A 21944-nucleotide genomic window follows, 5' to 3' on the forward strand; every position below is an offset into this window, starting at 1 on the left:
TTTTTTTTTTTTTTTTACATTTAACACATTAGCCGGATGATGGGACTACTACTGTCCCATCATTGGCTAATGTGTCAATCACTGTCATGGTAGCAGGCATCGCCCGATGGGACTTGTAGTCCCATCGGACGATGCCTGCACAGACCCCCGGAGCCTGCACAGACCACCGGCAGGCCGGCACAGCCCCCCGGCAGGCCGGCACAGCCCCCCGGCAGGCCGGCACAGCCCCCCGGAGCCTGCACAGCCCCCCGGCAGGCCGGCACAGCCCCCCGGCAGGCCGGCACAGCCCCCCGGAGCCTGCACAGACCACCGGCAGGCCGGCACAGACCACCGGAGCCTGCACAGACCCCCTGGCAGGCCGGCACAGCCCCCCGAAAGGCCCGTACAGACCCCAGAGAGGCTGTACAAGGGCAGGAAAGGGTTTTTCTTATTCCGATACCGGAAGTCCCATAGACTTGAATGGGACTTCCGGTATCGGAATCGGCGATACCGATACTTTTTTTAAAGATCGGCCGATACCATCCGATACGATACTTTGAAGTATCGGACGGTATCGCTCAACTCTACTGCTCACATATCCCCACCCAGGGGGCGTGGTATGGCAGATAAAAAGGAGACGAGTTGTCCATTCAGTGTTTGGAGGTATGTTGACTTCCAGTGTTGCTCGTGTTTGCTAAAGGTGTCAGGAGCTGGACTAACCTGAGTGGGTGAGCCCACACTACTGTATGGACTATTTACTTTCTGTTTTCACTCTGGGTCAGAAAAGGCTGTCTTTTTGTTTGGCTATGCTGAGCGGTTTATGAAGTTTTAATAGAAGAACACCGTATGCACTACTTAAGAAGGTGCACAAGTAGGTCCCCACACCTTGTGCGCAAATAAAAAACTTGGCACTCAACTTCAGAAATAATTTTTCTGTAGTTTAATACAGCCAAAATAAAACGTTTCAGCCACACTTGGCCTTCATCAGTTGCAGACTGCAATAGAATGCTTGGTGTCTAAATGAAAGAAGTGTGAAGAAAATGCACCAAATCACTTTAAATGCAGTAATATAGTAAGAGCAGCACTGGTAAGAACGCCGGTGCTGTATGCTGTTTATCTGGAAGTAGTAGGAATAGTGCACGGCCTGCAGCGACGCGGTATCCCCCAGCCGACTAGCATTCTATTGCAGTCTGCAACTGATGAAGGCCAACTCTGGCTGAAACGTTTTATTTTGGCTGCATTAAACTATACAAAAATTATTTCTGAAGTTGAGTGCCAAGTTCTTTATTTGTATATGAAGTTGTAATAAACCAGCCTACCTCAACCGCAGCTGTGTAAGTAGAAACCCTACAAAAAATGTAAGCAGTTTTTGAGAGTGAGCAATAACGGCAGGAGACAAAAGTGACTGATAAGGCTAATAAGATATCTAACAAAGTTTCTAAGGGTACCGTTACACCTAGCGACTCACCAGCGATCCCGACCAGCGATATGACGCGGTCAGGATCGCTGGTGAATCGCTAGGTGGTCGCTAGTGAGCTGCCACTCAGGCAGATCTCACCAGCGACATCGCAGGGGACGGGGATCGCTACTTACCTGTCAGACGCGGCGATCCTGCGTCCTCCCGCCCGGCTCCACGCGTCGCTCATCGTCACAGCAGGAAGCGCCGCAGGAAGTGGACGACGAGGAATGGTCCAGCAGCTTCTCGCGCGATCAGCAATAACCAGCGGGGGAGCCGGTCGGAGGTAAGCATCAGACACAGCGATGTCGCTAGCAATATCGCTGCAACGTCACAAAATCGGTGACTTTACAGCGATATTGCTAGCGATATCGCAGTGTGTAACGGGGGCTTTATCTTCCCTTGTTCTATTTTTAATAAAAATGTGATTTCTAAGTAAATATATCACATCTTTGTTTGTAGCCTGGCTTCTATTGCGTTCAGGATTTGACTATCATATTGTGTTCCTAACAATGCATGAAATTCCTACAACCGAGGGAAGAAAAATAAATGACAAAATCTGAACTGAAGCATTTAAAATGTATTTGTGCAGTTTTATAAGAACATCACATATCATTAAAACAATAGAACAGCTAAACATGATGAAGTCAAGACAGGATATTGGAACATTAACATAACTAGATGATGAAAAATTAAATACTTTTTACATTTGGATTTCCTATATGCATTGTGATATAACCAGGTTTCCTCTATGTACATCTTTATATAATTATCATTGAGATTTACCATTGTGTCATTTATCCCGAGCAAGTAAAACTATTTTATTGCGCAAGTCGTGCTAGGAAGAAAATCGTTTGTATACATTATTTGTGAATGTCAGATTTTTTTTTACTTTTACATATCAACAGAACATACACAGTATAGCACCAAGCATTAATTTGGTGACTGATCCTAAACATATTATATCAACCACTGAAAACTTACTGGACTGTAAGGCTATGTTCACATGCCGCGTTTTCGTATTTTCTTTAAGCAGCGCTTTCCAGAATAAGCAAAGGCTACAAGATTTCAGAAATCTCATACATGCGCTTGGCTTTTCTCCTGACTGAATTTGGGAACAGCAGTGTTTTTTTTAAAATCTGCAGCATATTAATTATTTCCGGGTTTTGCAATGAGGAAGTGAAAAAATGTTGCAAAGAATGCAAGAAACGTTTTTGAAGCATTATTGGTAAACATTACAAAATCATCTTTATTAATCATATACTGTGAACAAAGCACATATGTAATCTGCACCCAAAAACGCTGCAAAAAAGTGGCAAAAAGCACCACAAAAAGCTGCAAAACGGGCATTTTGAATGCCGTGTATTTACTGCAAAGAGAGTAGGTTTTGGATGCAGAAAAAAAACAGAAACGCTGTGTGTGAACATACCCTGACTATCACATGCAAGCCTAACTGAAAAATAGATTGCTTGTAGGAACCTATACGTTTTTATTTTACCCAGAGGGGTTTATGAAATGAAATCTAAGCTTTGATTGGTTGTTTCAAGCATTGTAGACAATTTTCTCTGAGCCCTATATCATTTTTTTCTCTATTTTTTCTTCTGTGTATTAAGCAAGAAGGTTGTAAATGGCTAACTAGACGGTGGTAATTGAAAAAAAAAAATAGATTTATCAACAGCCACATTCAAGTCCAGAATAAATGACATATATAGGCCCTGTTCATCAAAGCAAATTTGCCAGAAATCGGGAGTAAATTGCTTTGAAAAGTCCAAAAATTACGGTATATCAATTTGGGACTCACTTCTATCAGACTTTTATTGCATAGTCTGTGGATACGCTCCAAATGTGAGAAATGGGAATACTGATCAAAGCAATCACTCTGGATCCAAAAGCGATAGGAAATACACGAATCCTGGACGATAAGGACAATAAGGAGTTATTTGGCATGGAGTTCATGTAACTACTCGTCATATGGATAGAAATAAGTAGATTAACGCTGTCTATCATGACTATATAATAAGACTGTACATCTATAAAATATTTTTCTTTCCATGTGAACGCCATCCTCACATACGAAAAGGATGATTTAAAGATTCATTGAATCTACATAAGGCACTTCGTATTTGGCCCAGCAGTGGATCATACATGGAGATCACTGGCCTGATGCTGGTGTGTCTTCATAACAATGACCTTCCAGAATGTATTCTAATATCTAGGTTTTCTTAAACAATTTGCCATGTGGATAAAATGCAACAATGCAACAATCAATTATTGTTGTTAATGGAACGTTGAAAAATGAGGAGTTGGAGAGATATTTTTTGGTCTCATAATAAACATACAGAAAAAGAATATGATGAGAGGTTAGAGCAATTTACCAAATGATGAAAATTCAGAGGAGAGTAAGAGAAGCGGCACTCACCACCAAAAATTTCAGTAAAAGTGTATCACTTTATTTCAGTCACAGGGTGGAAGGCAGTTGCAATGAGCAACAGCTGTTTACGTGAGTACACACTTCATCCAGCTCACACCACAGTCATTCCAAAATGCACTGATGCCTATCTGCAACTCTGTGACCAAGATAAAGTGCATGTTACTGAAATTGCTGGTGGTGAGTGCCGCTTCTCTTGCTCTCCTATGAATTTTCACGAATTTTCTAAAAGTGTCAAGCTGAGCACCTCAAGACATTGCTATTGTAATCTGGATATATTTTATTTGATCCTTTGTTTTTATGTAACTGTGTGTGGTGGTAGTGCCAGCATTTTTCCCTTTGGCCCCTGTGTAATTTTACCAAATTACTAAACAGTTTTTTAGAATTGTGATTTAGAAGTTTTATGTAAATTTGTGACCATTTTGTAAGTGTCCTCTCGGAAAATGAGGAAACTATGCAAAGGTTTTGTTCATATTTCTCATTCTTTTAGTATGGAACCACAAAAAGAAATATTTCTTGTATGCCTATAAAATTGCACAAAATTCAATATGCCACTTGCACCATTTTATTTCCGTTGACTAGTGAATAAACCCATCCTACTACAATATTAATACATGGTATCCACTTTATCCACTTTATATTGGAAAGTTTAGATTGGACAAAGCTGATCCTTCTGAGACGTGTTCATTATCAATTGACTATAAGTTTCCCACTAACTATGCTACATAAAATCTGTCTAATAATCTGAATATTTCAGTTTGTAATTTTTTTTTTTTGAAAAACACAATCATTTATTTCTTTTATTGTGTTAATGCCAGAAGACCTTCCTTGGTTACACACAGGCATGCCTATTTATTAGCCAAACATATACTGAAAGAGTATTTTTGGCGTACATTTGGCCAGTATATGGTGGTTCATGTTTTTATCTGTATTGATATCATAGCGAACTATGATTTTTAATATAAGGGTTTCACAAGTTAATGGCAAATATGTCAGTGACTTACATTTTGTTCCACTCTATATATGCAGATGATGAAAGTAAGTCCCCAAAATGTGGTTTGAACAGAGATTTACGAGTAGATTAAATGTGGCCTATACACTCTGCCTAGTGAGAAGGCTGGTGGGCGCTCTCAGCAAGAGAAGACAAGGAGAGGTTACTGCTATAACATTCATAAAAGAACATTGACATCACACACTAGAGTCTGTCAGATGGCTTCTGTCTACTAATCCACTATGCCATGTAGAGTACATAAAGAGAACTTTTCATTGATTTTTTTTTTAAATAATGTGAGTACCTCCTACAGTTGGTACTGTCCCATTGATTCTGAAACAGTTTTTCTTTTTCTTTTGTGCCCCTCGGTTCAAAAGTTATGCCCCCTGGTAATAATGGTGTAAATTTTCCCTTCATCCAACTGGGCATGTTCTACATGTGGTCATGTTTTGATCAGACATCATAAACAGAGAAAAAGCAAATGGTCACAAATAGGTTGTGTGGTATACGCCCACTTGGCTGAAGGGAAAATTGCATGGCTATAACTGGGAAGGCATAACTTTGGAGAGGAATGGCACAGAAGAAAAGGAAAGGTTGTTCAAGTATCAGTGGAGCAGGGACAATTGGAGGAGGATATCAATATAGATTATTGGGAACCTGTCACCATGTTTTCCCCATGTAAAGTATGGCCAGCACCCGTAAGCTGTCATATACAGCATTCTTGTCTGATGGGCAAATCTGGTCTTGATCCAGTGCTTTTTCTCTTCATACAATAGCCTTCTTCCTGAATTTATGTCCTTCTTCCCTGCATCATGTGGATGACACATCAACCACACAGTGTCCTCCATTGCGCTCCTATGCAGGCGCACTTCTTTGTCCTCCCGAGAGCAGAGCAAACTACTCTAATGTGCATGTGCGGGAAAGGCCAAAGAGAGCCAGTGCATGCGCACTACAATACTTAGCTGTGCCCTTGTCAGAGCAGAGAGTAGTGCACCTGCACAGGATGGCGATAGAGGACGTTGTGTAGATGATGTAGGACGCATCATCCACATGAAGCAGGGAATGAAGATGGCAATCACAAGAAGAGAGGAGGTGCCGGATAAGTCCAAAGATGCCCATCGGACTGGACCACACCATAGATGCGTATAATGAAAGCTATTTTTTTGCCTTGCAGAGGGGAATGCTGTATATGAGGGCTTACAGGTGCTGGCCATACTCAATATGGGGAAAACCTGGCGACACGCTCCCTTTAAACAATTCATTGAAAGGTCCTATCTAAAAGCAAGTGACAACATTGTGTATGAGTCGCAGCTGATACGTAAGATTTAATAGGTTACTTAGGCTCAATGTCCACAGCATGGTCCAGCCATGGAATGTACAGCGGAGGTGAGGGAATTTAGTGCCACAAATGGACACTGGACTTGGCAATCAAAAATAAATACATTAGATTTTCTTTGTTGTTCTAACGCTATAAATGATCAGGAAGGTATGTTCCCACTAGTTTGTAAGTTCCCACAACCAGCATCGTTAGTAGTTTGGGAGGCAGAATGCGAAATAACATGCAGAAGTGGGTTTACATATTAAGGGGGTCACATAAGAGCATATTTATTCCACTGATCTGGAGAACATTTTCCCATTTGGAGTCATAACAAATGAAAATATTATGCTTATTTTAAGGAAATAGAAGAGGACGTAGAAAAGTGAGGTGGTAGACACGGCAGAGTGATTGATTGCCTTCCTAATTAGCACAGAGCTGCATTTCTGCACCCACTACAGCATACTGGAATAGGGGATGGGAATCTGTGTACTAACTCATTACAAACCCCAGAGAACTGTATCCAATACATTACAATCTGTCAAAAATCGAAACTAAAGAACTGGAAGAAAAATGAACTTGTCTTGTGAATATCACTGATATTGTATGTATCCTCCATCTGTGGACAGGACTGGTGGCTATAGCAAATGTAGTCACATCATGTATATATATATATATATATAATAAAAAGGGAAAACTGCCTCTCCCACCTGAGCTCTGCCCTAATAATTTCCACCAGTGCTCAAAAAAGCCTTCATTTGTTTTCTGAAAGTTGCTTAGCAAATCTGTCACCGTGGCATCATCCATTAATGATTTTTAATTCTAAAACTTTGTTTTTTTAACGGTCTTAAACGTGTAACATAAAAGAGTGAAATAATAAAACGCATTTCTCTAAATGGATTTTAAAATCTGACGGCCATACTGGGAATCAGGAATGTTTATTTTTTTATGAAATTGATAGACAGAGATTTTGCTTTTCTCTTCATCATCTAGACACATCAAAAATTAAAGGGATTCTCTAGCCAGATGTGAATACGGCATAATCATTGTATGAGAAAAAACTCTAGGAGTTTCTGATAAAGTAAAATTCATCATTACTTTTAAGACCTTTGATTGCTGTCGATAAATGTCATTTGAAGGTTAAAAACCTGTCCTCCTGACCAATTCTGGCTCCCCAAATAGTGTACACAGCAGCACACTAATACAGAGAGAGCCTTAGGGATCGTGCACACGACCCTAAAAATTGGACGAGTGCTATCCATTGTTCTGAGGGGCAGCACTCATCCCCATGTTATTCGTCCAAGGAAAAATATTGTAGAATGCACGATTTGCCTAATCATGTTTATGGGTCTGTGTACCCATCTTAATGCAGTCCGACTTTCACGGATAGACTGAATGAAGAAGATTGACAATTTTTTTTTTAATTGTTCTCCACATCCGAGAAAAAGAGATCTCACTCTGGTCAGAGTGCGATTAGCACAATCAGACTGTTTTTCTCGGATGGAGAACATATGATCGTGAGACCCTAGCCTCACACTTACACACTGTCACAAACTGCAGCTTTGTGAGCAGGATTAAGTTGGGGCAGTGGATAAACTTTCTATTGGGTAAGTTTACACAATGCTTTTTTGCAGCGTTTTTTCTGTACTAAAGCGTTGTCAGAAAACACGCCTGTACATTATACATGATTTTTATGCATTTTTTAGACATTTTCGGTGAGTTTTGCGTGCATGAATTTGAATGGGTGAAAAAACGCAGCAAAAACGCTGAAAGATTTTACATGCAGCAACACTGAGAAGGTTTTAGAAATCTCATTTACTTTGCTGCTACTGTCAAATGCAGCATTTATTTCATACACAAAAAATGCTACATCTGACCAAGCCCATAGCAAGCAGTAAGGCACATTTCATTAACAATACCGCCTTATCTGCTTTTGACTGATTGGAACACATCCTCACTACATTAAGGGATTCGTTGATTGTGACCTAATGCCTATATGTGCCAAATAATGCAAACAATATATAGTATAAGATTTTAGGGCTCAGCTGTGCTTTTCAGAATTCAGGCAATGGTGTACCTTCATATACTGGCCAAACATATGCCAACCGGATACTCTTTCAGCATAGTCTGATTTATGAAACACTATATGAAACCCTATATTGGACATACAGTATATGTCGGAATGTGCGTAGGAAATGTATTGCACATCGTAAAAGCTAATGAAAGTTCTAAGATGAAGGTGCCGAACAAACAGTTATAAGGGGGTTTTACCCACCTGACATTCACTGTTGGACCGTAATGTCCAGATCAGCTGATGGTCTCTTGACCCAACCTCAACAGCTTTATCTATGCCTCAGGTCAGGAGACCAGCTACTGCTCCAGACATCATGGTCCATACACAGGCAGTGAATGTCGGGGGGTGAAACCGGCCCAGTATGTGTGTATTTTATGGACTTACCAATGAAAGTTATGAAGAAACATTGTTTAGGGTCTTTACTATATAACATTATTGAGGGACATATGTTCCTCCACTCTAGTTGTGTTCTGTAATACATGGTCACCATGGAAGGTTTCCCTAGTCAGACATTGGCAATGGCTGGTATAAAGCAGACGGGAACACATATTATGCATTCATCTCATCTAACAATAACACGTCAATATCTGAATGACAGGTGAACAATATAACAAAAGTAACCAGTGATCTTTTCTGATATGACATAAAAAAACATAACCTTAAGCAGAAAATGTGAAGACTGTGGGAGTTCTTCTCTTGTTATGTGGCTTTAATACTGGAAATACGGTAAGATTTACATGATTTCTCAGAAGAACGCAGGATTCGTGTGTTCAATGATGCATCTTTTACAGTGGCGTTTGACAAAGCGAAGAGCATCCACTGACACTTCACAGTCCTGGACATTTAGCATCTGCAGATCAAAGCAATTGGCAGCAACGATCTGTAGGCCCTGACCCGTGATGCTCTCACAAGACTTCAGGCTCAGGCGTTTTAGGTTAAAGCAGTTCAGGGCTAAAAACTCCAAACCAATGTCTGAAACCAGCGGGCATTTGCCAATATCCAAAGATTTCAGTTTTGTGCAATTTTTTGCAAGGTACTCCACCCCATGATCTGTGATGCCTTCACAACCTCGAGCATTGAGGTACCGGAGCTTGCTGCAGTACTTGGCAATGTATCGGATGCCCACATCTGTTATCCTCCCACAGTGGGCTATGCTTAGGTACCGCAGACGAGACTCCAGTTTGGCAATTTCTCGCATGCCAAAGTCACTCACAAAACGACAGTCACTCACACTTAATTCTTTGATGGATGTACAATATATCATAATATATCGCAGACCTTCATCAGTGATACGGATGCAGCGACGCAGGTAGAGGTGAGTGAGCTGAGTGCAGTGAGCTGCGATCGTGTGGAGCCCCTCGTCTTCCAGCACAAAACAGTCCGTCATGTCCAAATAACGGATGGATATCTGTTTACCATGCATTGGAGACAGCTTTATGGAAGCTTCACGAGTCAAGCTGATACAAGTTACTTTAGAGCAACCTGCAGAAGAAACAAACATATATTATTGTATTGCTTAACACATGCAAATTAACTCATAGAGCAAAAATAATATGTTCAACCCTATATATAGTGAGACCAATAAAGCTAGTTAATATATTGTTTATATCAAGAGCCATCATCATATAAAGATTATTATTATTATCATATACAATAGGGTACAAAAGTTTTAGGCAGGTGTGGAAAAAGATGGATGTCTGATCTTCAGTGTCTTTTCAGTACACACACAGAAACAGAAGCAGCATGGAGGACAATATATATATATCAGTAGTGAGCAGCATGCATGTGAATCCAGCTTTGGGTTGAGGTAAAAGATTTCTTAAAAAGCTCAGCATAATTTTTATTTATCTCCCTTTGCTTGGTTTCTTCTTCCGCTCCTCTCTCCTCCCCATAAGCAGAGGTACACATTTTTTAAGCTGAGTGCCAAATTTTTGATTGTACCAAGGGCCATATAAAACTTGAAGGGGTATTCTGATGTAAATAATATATTGACATTACTATATATTCCATAATGTATTACACGGGCATTTAATTTCTGGAACATCCACTGTTGTACACAATAGACTATTTAGCACATCAGAAAAAAAGTCAACATAACCATAAAATGAGAGCAGCTATTCGCCCATAGTTTTCGAGAGATCCTGAATACTGAGGAGTCTGTCACTCCAGGTCTATTCCCCAACCTCCTGTTTAACTGACAACCTCAATTCTGCGTGACTTCAGGCAGTGAAGCGGGCAGTCAACCATTGTGGATATAGCTATTAAGAGTGCTGGAACTTGATATGCAGTCATGAATGAAAGTGTTGGCCCCCTTGAAATTGTTCCAGAAAATGAAGTTTTTCTCCCAGAAGATTAATGCAATAATACGTTTTGTTATACACATTTTTATTTCCTTTCTGTGTATTGGAACAACACAAAAAAACTGAGAAAAATAGGCAAATTGCACATAATTTCACACAAAACCCCCAAAAATGGGCCGAACAAAATTGTTGGCACCATCCATCAACTTAATATTTGTTGGCACACTCTTTGGAATAAATAAATCCAATAAAATCACTGTAACCATCAACAAGCTCCTTACACCTCTCAACTGGAATTTTGGACCACTCTTCTTTTGCAAACTGCTCCAATTCTCTCATATTTGAAGGATGCCTTCTCACAAAAGCAATTTCAAGATTTCTCAAAAGGTGATTAATGGGATTTAGATCCGGACTCATTGCTGGCCACTTCAGAACTCTCCAGAACTTCGTTTCCATCCATTTCTTGGTACTTCTTGAAGTATGTTTAGGGTCATTGTCTTGCTGTTAGACCGATGACCTAGGATGCAAACCCAGTCTGACACTGGGCACTACACTGCAACCCAAAATCCTTTGGTAATCTTCAGATTTTATGATGTCTTGCACACAGTCAAGGCACCAAGTGCATCTTTGAAGTTCCACCACATTTGACTGTAGGTACATTGTTCTTTTCTTTGTAGGCCTCATTTCATTTTCAGTAAACAGTACAATGATGTACTTTACCAAAATGCACTATCTTGGTCTCATCTGTCCATATGACGCTTTCCCAGAATGATATTGGCTTACTTATGTAAATTTTGGCAAATTGCAGTCTAGAATTTTTATTTTTTTGTGTCAGCAGTCTGCTCCTCCTGGGTCTCCTGCCATAGTTTGCGATGACACTGATGCACCTTGAGCCTGCAGGACAGCCCAAATTTCTTGGGAACTTGATTGGAGCTATTTATCCACCATCCAGACTATCCTGTATTGCAACCTTGAGATTGTTGATATTTTGAAACAATTTTGGATCTCAAGTCCTCAGACAGTTCTCTTCTCCTCTTTCTGTTCTCCTTGCTTAGTGTGGCACACAAAGACAGACAATGCAAAGCTTGAGTCAACGTTTACCCTTTTTATCTGGTTTCAGGTGTGATTTTCATATTGCCCACACATGTTACTTGCCACAGGTGAGATTGAACAACAATGACATACAAAGTTGTTTACCCACATTTTTGTAAAGATGCCAACAATTTTGTCAAGCCCATTTTTGGGTTTTTGTACGAAATTAGGTTCAATTTGTCTTTTTCTATGTTGTTACAATACACACAAAGGAAATAAATATTAATATAACAAAACAGGTGTAATTGCAATAACTATCTGGGAGAATTTCTTCATTTTCTGGAACAATTTCAAGAGTGCCAAAACTTTTGGTCATGACTGTAGATGTATGAAGGCACAAATTTCTGCGTGATGATGAGTTGTGTTTTTGATGGCACAATCTTGTATTATTCTAGTGAGTGTAGAAGAACCACAGCTATTCTACAGTACTTTTTTTGATTAGGTACTTAAGGTGTTCGCTATGTGATAAAATTGTTAACTTTATGCTGCTAATCGAGTTTTTTTTTGTTTTTATGAAAGCTTGTTTTTCAGTGGAACATGTTGTATTTCTAATTAGTATTATGAGGTACATCCACACTTTTTATTACTTTTTCATTTTTTGAGAAAAATAAAAGAACAAACTTTTGGCATTTAGGTTTTTTTTCCATTATAAGGGATAAGGGACACATCAATTTTCTAATGCAGATTACTACAAATACGGCTAAACCAATTATGTGTAATTTTTATTCTTTTTTAGTTCATTTAGGGAATTTAACCTGGTAATCGCTTCAGGGGCATCGCTAGGTGGAGTGCTACTTTAATATGTGATGTATACTGCGGAGTTGCCACAAGTGATTTTTACCAAGCCAAGGCTATTGCAAGAAAGAGAATTTTTACCCACGCCTTTTCTATACCTCTGGATCTATTGATTCCTGATGTAACATAATGCTATATTACTGCAGTATATAATATCATGACACTGTAAAACTGGCTGAGGCTCTGTCTCTGCCAGTCCCAGAAGTACAAAAATAGCAGACCTGGGGCGCTTCATTAAGTCTACAATTGCCATAGAAGATGATTGCCATACTACATCTAACTTCTTAGATGCCTTAGGCCTCCGTCACACGTCTTGGTGATTCCTGTACAGGATAGACCAGTACTGGTGAGATCTGTGGTTTGTTTGTGTGTGTGTGTCTATGTATATGACATAAATGTGCAGTCCGTGTGCTGTCTGTGTTTACTGTCCTTGTGTCCGTGTGTTACATCCATGTGTTGTCCGTGTGACATGTACCGGTGCCAGGGACGAAACTGTACAGTTAGCGCTGTTCCCTGGTGCCGGTCGGCTGCTGAAGGCAGCTGTCATCATTGTCTTGTGAGAAAACTCACGGTGCTAGTGGTGGTCTCATTGAAGTCACTGCAGTTCATCATGCCACTCACAGTGAAGTGTGGGAACGCAGCTACAATGACCAGCAGTGAACTCTATGATGTCACCGCTCATCACTGTAGCTGCGCTCGCAGCATGTCATTGTATCCTGCTCTTCAGCCCGGACGTTCACATGTTTGCATCATCCAGGTTGTAAAGCAGTTATTGCTGAGATGGATTACGGCACAGGACAGTATCTCGGACAGATGAGGGATATGATGGTATAATATTTTTTTTTTACACAAGACGAGGGCTTCAAGAGAATGGGTTTAAGGTGAGTATATGATTGCTTATTTTTTTCTGTTTTTTACTGGGGACAAGGGCTTCACTGGAATTGGCATAATGTGAATATAACTTTATCTTTTATTTTTAAATAAATGTGTTGAACAGGGTGTTTTGTATTATTTCAAATAAAAGACTTTATACTTGCTGTGGATTAGTAATGGAGAGGTGTCTTATAGACACCTCTCCATTACTAAGCTATGGGCTTGATGTCACTTGACAATACAAAGGTGACGTCAACCCCACAAATATGAACCCCACTTGGCACCACCACAGGGCAAGTGGGAAGAGCGAGGCTATGCGCTAGATTTGGTGCATCTTATGGGCCATTTCTAGTAGGGCTGATGTTTGTTGCCTGGCAATATCTCTGACCCCTTCCCAGGCTATTAATATCATCCCACAGATGTGAGTTTAGTCTTTATTGGTTTGACTTTATAAGGGGACCCTACATCATTTTTTTTCTCGGGTCCCCATTAAATTCTCCAGGAAAGGCTAAGCAATCAGCTGTGAGCCATAATTAACAGCCTTGGAATCTTATGGGTATTGTCTCTTGTTCCACATTATTAACATCAGCTTCAGCTGTGTGAAAAACCTGACATGTGCGCACCACCATTGAATACAATTGGTTCGCGTATGTCCGTATTTGCGGTCCTTAAAAAACAGACCACATACAAACATAAAAACGGATGGGTGAAGGGGGCCTAAGTCACTCATGACAATGGCATCCAAGATATGAAATATCTGCTTCAGTACAGTGTCACCTATAATATATAGATGTCACTTGCTGGGGATGGTGTAGTTCCCTCTCCTGTGTACGCCCCATCTATCATGCCATACATTTACAGCGCTGTGCGTTAAGTGTAGAACCATCAATGTATAATAGATGTCCCACAAGAAATTTTATTAAATACCATAACTCAATATTATCATTTAATATGCAGGAGATTTGGTGCACTGTTGTTTGAAACTTAGAATAAAAAAAGCAAAGAGGAGGTTATAGAAAAACTGACTCCAAGTTTTTGCTATGAAATCAGACCAGCATGATGTAGGAGCAGATACCCTTATTCCAGCTATGTGTCACTGGGCTGCAGTTTTGTTTTCTCTACTGTAGATATCCAATTCTTTGAATGCTGAGCTCTGTATAACCACGACCCCACCACTGATTGGCAGCTTTGTGCCTATACACAGTGTACACAAAAAGCTGTAAATCAGTTTATACAGAGCTCATGAATATGGAGACCTGGGATTTTAAATGAAGCATGGTAGTTGGGGGATGCCTTATTGCAGATGTGTTTTAGACTAAGTACCTACATTTCAAATATTATTGATTCTTAAGAGAAATAACTAAACATTGTGGAGGAGCTGTGAGCGCCGGTTCTGTGCCAGTAATTATTCTCAAACTAGCAAAGAGAAGCACGTCCCAAAACTAACGTTCCCTGCAGCCCTTATTATACAAGTGAAAGTCTGTAATGGGACACACTTGAGAGCTGGATCAAGGCATCGCTGTATTCTGTGACTATGCTGTAAATGAGGATGAGGGTGAAAGACGCCTTAGTAAAACATTTCAGGATAAATAACCAGGGCGCTAAAGCTTTGCTTACAACCTCAAAACAGCTAAATGTTCTTAAGCCAGAAAAATGCTGTGATAAAATTAATTTTCAGTGATAACAGCAGATTTCAATACTGTTTAAATAGACTGATACCTAATATCCATAGAAAATTCACTACAACGTCCACCAATAAATCAGCATGCTCAGCTGACAGTCTAATATGTATTTGGACCTCCCCACTTTACCCAAAAGATGATGGGGAGATAAGGATCCAACATGTCTGATTTCAGATAGCCAATTCTTTTGTTCTTGGTGAGATAAGCCTCCACCAGGGAAATCTGACAGCGGCTTTTTCATAAGGAATACAGGAGGTGACCTTACGATTGTGTATGTCACTGTGAAAAATATTAGAGCTTATTAGCCTTATGCTACAGCAAAATGAAACCACAGTTCAAGAGTTATTCAATTAATGGAAGTTTTAGAACTGAGCAAAGAATGATCTGATTACAAGGTGAAACTATTGGTTCATAGCTTAGGACTTGTTTTATTGTATAGAATCAGGACCGCCATCTGAAGAGCATTACTGCCCTTACTGCTGTATGGGGCCCGGTGGGCAGCAGCACAAAGGGGGACCGAGGCCCAGGTCAGACCCCTCCTCTTATGCTCCTGCTCAATGGGCCCCATCGTGCAATGAAATTCAGTTTCCTCGGAGCTCTACGGCCGTCTAACCATACGAAAGGACGTCATCGTGTACACACTGTCCTGTGTGAGGACTCCAGAAGCAGAGCTGCACCTGCAGGGGATCGTTAGTGAGGTAAGTATGAAAACCTTTTTTTTTTTGGTTATAACATGAATTAAATGGGTGAGGGCGGTAGGTGGACTGCAAGTGATAGAGGGGGAACTGCAAATGAAGTGGGAGACTGCAAATGATGAAGTGGGGGAATGCAAATGAAGTGGGGGGACTGCAAATAATGAAGCGGGGGCGGGGACTGCAAATGAGGAAGTGAGGGGAGGGGGACTGCAAATTATGAAGTTGGAAGGAAGGGACTGCAAATGATGAAGTGAGGGGGACTGCAAATTACGAAGTGAGTGGGGGGACTGCAAATGATTAAGTGATTGGGGGAGGGGGACGGCAAATGATGAAGTGAAGGGGAAGGGGACTGCAAATTATGAAATGAGGGAGTGGAGAGGGAAAGCAAATGATGAAGGGAGGGAGGAGGACTGCACATGTTAAAGTGAGCAGGGGAGGGGGACTGCAAATTATAAAGTAAGGGAGGGGGTAGGGAGAGCAAGTGATGAATTGTAGGTGGGGTGGGGGGAGAAAATGATGACTTGGGGGAGAGCAAATAATGATGAATTTATAGGGTGGGGGAGTAAATGATGATGTATTGAGACTGGTGGATAGGGGACAGTATGTGATGAATTGAGGGTTGGGGACAACAAATAATGATGAATTGGGGTGGGGCAGCAAATAATGATAAATTGAGGGTGAGGGAGAGTATTGAATGTGGGAAAAGAAGTTGATAAAGAATAGAGGGTGGGAGGGGAGAGGAGACATGACATACTGAATTGGGGCAGAAGGGGCATGTAAACATAATTAGGAGAGTGGGAGGTACATAGTGGGGGTCGTCGAGGATGCAGTGGCTGGTATTGAATTGGGGGAAAGAGTACAGGAGCTAATTAATTTATATTTATTAAGTGGGGAATTTATGGCTATTTATAGTGGCTATTTATAGTTGGTGGGGGCACAGTGGTGGATTATAATTTATATTTGGAATGGTGGGTTGCATAATGACTAATTATGTATTAATTGTAGGTGCACATCTATATTCAGCTGTGTTGTGGAGAAGAAATGGAAAATGTGGGGAATGTGCTCTGAAAGCAGGGCTCTAGGTATTTTTTGGACTATAAGACTCATCGGACCATAAAATTCACCTAGGTTTTAGAGGAGGAAATTAAGAAAAAAAATTGAAGCAAAAAACGTGGTCAATTCTGTACTTAATATCCCCTATTCTGGTATGTTCCCCTCATCACATCCTGATACACATGGCCCCTTCATCACTACCCTGATGAGCATGTATCCCTCATCCCTATTCTGGTATGCATGGCCCCATCATCCCTATTCTGGTATGCATGGCCCCCTTATCCCTATCCTGGTGTGCATGGCCCACTCATCCCTATCCTGGCAGGAATGAGCGCCCTCATCCCTATCCTAGTATGCATTGCCCCATTCCTATCCTAGTATGCAGGGCCTCCATCTCCTCCTGGTATGCATGGCCCTATCCCTATCCTGGTATGGGGGGACCTCTATCTCGACCTAGTATGCATGACCCCATCCCTATACTGGTATGGAGGGCCCCCATCTTGTCCTAGTATGCATGGCCCCATCCCTATCTTGGATTGGGGCCCCCATCTCGTCTTAGTATGCAAGGCCCCATTCCTATCCTGGTATGCAGGGTCCCCATCTCTTCCTAGTATGCATGGCCCCATCCCTATTATGGAATGATTGGCCCCCATCCCTGTCATGGTACGTATGGCCCAAACAGAAAACATTTAAAAAAAAATTACACTTACTTTCCTGGTGCTCCCTTGCAGCATCTTGCTTCAATGCAAGCTGCTTTATGCATATAAGCAGTGCATGGCAAGGACGTCATGCACTGCTTGCAAGCTGAAGTGCAGCTACTGGAATACTCACTGCTCTGCACTCCAGGACTGTGTGCAGAGAGCAATGAGTATTCATTGCTCTTCAGTAGCGTGCATAGTGTCAGCCGGAGCCTTCCTGCAGCTGCCGGGCGGTCACGTATACCGATACTTAAGAGAAATGAATATTCATCTCTCTGGGTATGGAGAGATGAATATTCATTTCTCTTAAGTAGCAGCACACGTGACCGCCCGGAAGCTGCAAAAGGCACCAGCTGACACTGCGCGCTATTAAAGAGCAATGAATACTCACTGCTCTCTGAGCACACAGTCTCGGCGTGCAGAGCAGTGAGTATTCCAGCAGCTGCCCTTCGGCTTGCAAGCAGCGCATGACGTCCCTGCCATGCGCTGCGTACAAGCATAAAGCAGCTGCTGGCAAAGGAGCAGGATGGCGCGAGGGAGGGCTGAGAAGGTAAGTGTAATGGTTTTTTTTAATGTTTTCTGATGGGGTCATGCATAGCAGGATGGGGGCATTCTTACCAAGATGCTAATAAAGAAAAATGAATATTCATTGCCCTCCGCACCCATTGGCGTGGAATGCAGTGAATATTTATTTCTCTTTACCAGTGGGACAGGAGTTAGCCGCAGCAGCCGACTCCTGCCTCTGTGACCCGCTGCTCCGCAGATGCTGCTCCCTCACCTCCAAAACCACAGCCAGAGCCGCTCTATACAGACTATAAGATGCACTCCCAGTTTTCCTCCACATTTTTGGAGGAAAAAAGTGCATCTTTTAGTCCAAAAAATACTGTATGTGTTATTTTATGTAGAGAAGAGTCCTGGCTGGAAGAAGTGATGGTGGTCTGCTCTGTATGAAGAAGAAAAAAAAGATGAATAACTTTAGCTAGAAATGACACTGGTATGTCTGTGTGCTACCTGTACACTGACCACTATATACTGTATACTAGATACAGAGCTCCTGTGTATAATATCACTGTTGATCACGGTACTACCTGTACACTGACACTATATACAGAGCTCCTGTGTATAATGTCACTGGTGATCCCTGTATTACCTGTACACTATATACAGAGTTCCTGTGTATAATGTCACCTGTGATCACTGTATTATGTGTGCACTGATATAATATACAAAGCTTCTGTGTATAATGTCACTGGTGATCACTATAGTATCTGTACACTGACACTATATACAGAGCCCCTGCGTATAATGTCAATGGTGACCACTTTATTACCTGTACACTGACTTTATATACAGAGCTCATGTGTATAATGGCACTTAGTTGTTTTTTTATTAATCATCAGTATTGTAGTATTCAGTCACTATGTGGTGGTAATATGTGGTCTGGTCAAAGTGTGGTGGTATTTATTCCTTGTATGTGGTATTATTCAGTTACTATGTGATGGTAATATGTGTCCTGGTCATGGTGTGGTAGTATTTTTCCCTTGTATGTGGTATTATTCGGTCACTATGATTTTAATATGTGGTCTGATCAGGGTGTGGCAGTATTTGTGCCTTGTATGTAGCATTATTCGGTAACTATGTGGTGGTAATATGTGGTCTGAGTCATGGTGTGGTGGTATTTGTTCCATGTACATGATATTATTCAGTCACTATGTGGTGGCAATATATGGTCTGATAATGGTGTAACGGTGTTTGCTCCTTGTGTGTGGTGTTATTGGGTCACTATGAGGTGGTAACATGGGGTCTTGTCAAGGTGTGAAGGTATTTGTCCCTTGTATGTGGTATTATTCGGTCACTATGTGATGGTAATATGTGGTCTGGCCATGGTGTGGCTGTATTTGTTCCTTGCATGTGGTATTATTAGTCATTTAAAAAATGTATGTGACTCATTCCCTTAAAAAAAAATAAAAATATGCCTAAAAGAGTATTTGCCACTTTAAGAAATGTTTAATAGGTTAGAGTAGGGCGCTGTCATAAGAGTCTACCTTGTCGTGGTGGCAGCTTAAAAAATCTTTTGGCCAAAACAAAAGCTGTTGGCTATGTATGTAATATGGTGTTCAATGGAAACTGTTCAATGAGTGATTGGTATTGACATGGTGCAAAAGGGGAGCTTTTCCAAGAGTGGGAGTGGGACTGTGGAAGGTTTGAGGGGTGGAGCCTGGCTGGAATCTAAAGGGGGCCTGAAAATTTTACCAGTATGGGGCCCTGAAATTCCCAGTGGCAACCCTGTACAGAGTTGCCAAATGGAAAAAGAAAGACCCATTAGAAGTACAATACCTGACACATCCAGATGCTCCAAGTTTGGACATAATGAGACCACGTCAAACACGGCCTCGTTAGAGATGTTGTAACAATTGGAAACTTCGAGTCTCCTCAGTTCCGGACAGCATTGGGCAATAGTGTAGAGTCCTCTATCGGTGAGCCGCCTGCAGCCACTAACAATTACCGTCTCCAACATGAGACAGACGTTTGGGGTATCCTGGCAAAGTCTACGTGTCAACACTTTTAAAGCCCTGTCCACGCTTAATGTTTCACCAGTCAGTCGAATAGTCCTCCATAACCGAGGGTCCCAGGCTAGGTTATACCAGCGTCGGCAAACTCGAGCACACCGGCAAAGTTGGTTTGTAGGTAGATATGAGAAAATCTGAATTATACATTGATCTGGCAACCGATCGATGTTTGCCTGCTCTTTTTGATGCTTCGAGGCAAGACGTATCAGTGGATGAGTGAGTCGTGTGGGAGGCGGTGAATGGACTATAGCAACAGTCTCTCCTGTGATGGAAGATGATGACGTTGATGATCCTCTCCCATTTTGAAAGCTATGCAGGTTTTTGGGGCATATTAGTGCAGGACTTGGTGTGCTGAGTGTCCGCATGCTCATGTCAGAATCTAAAAAAAAAGAAAAGAAAGAATGTAAACTGATATGAAAATATACAGTATTTTACTAAAAATGTTTCTAACCCTGTAGCACCCTGCTTTTAGCACACCTTACACATGTGCAGTATTACTAATTGATATGGACACCTTTGGGGGCCTTTTTTTACTTATGGTAAGTGCATGTATTGTTGGCATAAAATTATTTTTACATTTTGGTGTCATTAAAAATGTTGCACCATTTACCTTCCATAGGCTCCCTGTGGCACTGTTTATTGCTGGTGGCAGAATGAGTTAGGCTAGGTTCAGATTAGCGTTCGGGGGGTCTGCGGAAGGCTGCGTACTTCCTCTGTTAATCCCCACTTACTTCCGCATACTTCTGCGGATGCATTGTTTTAACGCACCCGGCGTCTACACAAAACGCAACTTTTTGCGCTCCCGTGCAGTCGGCGGGCGTGTCAAAACAACGCATCCGCATGTCCTGCGCACCCAATGCTAAAGACAGGTACACAGGACGCATGCAGAAGTATACGTAAGTAGGCGGGGCTTTACGGAGAAAGTATGCAGCCCTCAACAGAGCCCCCGAACACTAATCTGAACCTAGCCTTAACTAAGAATTTGTCAGTGAGCTTGTAGATCTTATCTTCCATCCTCTATGCGCCTCACAGCTAATTTTTGACCACACGAAAGCTGAGTTGAGCTTCATGGTCATAATTCAGTTGAGAGGAGATCAGAAGAAGGAAGAAAATAAACATATACAATATTATAATATGCATCAACAACAGTATATTTCTATAGCATGTACATATGGAATGCAGTCAACATTAAGTGGAGTGTTAGTAATTGATAACTTTCTGATTCCACAAATCTCTCACCCTTCAAAAAAAAGTTAAAAAGCCGAGTCTTTTGAAAACAAGTGATTGGGGACGGAATAAAATGGGAGGATAAAGTGGAAAAAATGATTTTGGTGAACAGTAATTCATCATTTAGAATGAAACAGGCAATATCTCTACAACAGGCATAATCTATACTCGTAGATGTCCAGTTAGTCACACGGGCGTAACGGTCGTGGTCGCAGAGAGGGCACAAGCATGACCAGGGCTATGGAGACTGGGGGTCTGCTGACACCAGCTCTGCTTTCAGCCTTGCATTCTCAGATGAGATGTATTGCAGCGCAGAGAAGCACCAGCTTCTTTCTTGTATCACAATAGCTATAGTGGCGGCCGGCCTATCAGACGCCAGCAGCTTGACTTCTCTGTGTCCATGACGAAAGACACATGATGTCACTGCCATGACCCGCCCACCCCCATAATAACAGGATGGAGGACAGTATTAAAGGATGAGGGTCAAGATTGGGGACGTTACATTATTACAGGATGGGATCAGGAAGGGGGCAGTATTAAAGGATGAGGGCTAGGATGGGGGACATTATTACAGGATGGGGGTAGGGTAAGAGACATTATTAGATAAGGATGGAGCCGTTATTACAGGATTAAGACAGAAGTTTGGCCATTATATGGATAAGGGCAAGGAAGGAGGACATTATTAAACAAAAAGAGCCCAAGATGGGGTGTTATTA

At 41.5% G+C, this 21944-nt stretch overlaps 1 protein-coding gene across 3 annotated transcripts in view; it reads right to left on the reverse strand.

The window, feature by feature from the left end:
• Positions 1-2000: 2000 nt before the first annotated feature.
• The window catches only part of FBXL7 (F-box and leucine rich repeat protein 7), a 356610-nt gene continuing 336666 nt past the window's right edge, over positions 2001-21944 (reverse strand). For all 3 annotated transcript variants that reach the window (XM_073569442.1, XM_073569441.1, XM_073569443.1), the window contains exons 3-4: positions 19769-20380; positions 2001-9725 (exon numbers count right to left, since the gene is read on the reverse strand). In XM_073569442.1, the coding sequence (XP_073425543.1) occupies positions 8989-9725; positions 19769-20380 (1349 nt within the window). In that variant the 3' untranslated portion in view covers positions 2001-8988. The remainder of the gene's footprint in view (positions 9726-19768; positions 20381-21944) is intronic.

The sequence above is a fragment of the Dendrobates tinctorius genome, unplaced genomic scaffold, assembly GCF_039654945.1.
Source record: "Dendrobates tinctorius isolate UK_male_01 unplaced genomic scaffold, ASM3965494v1 ptg000025l, whole genome shotgun sequence".
Lineage (NCBI taxonomy): Eukaryota > Metazoa > Chordata > Amphibia > Anura > Dendrobatidae > Dendrobates > Dendrobates tinctorius.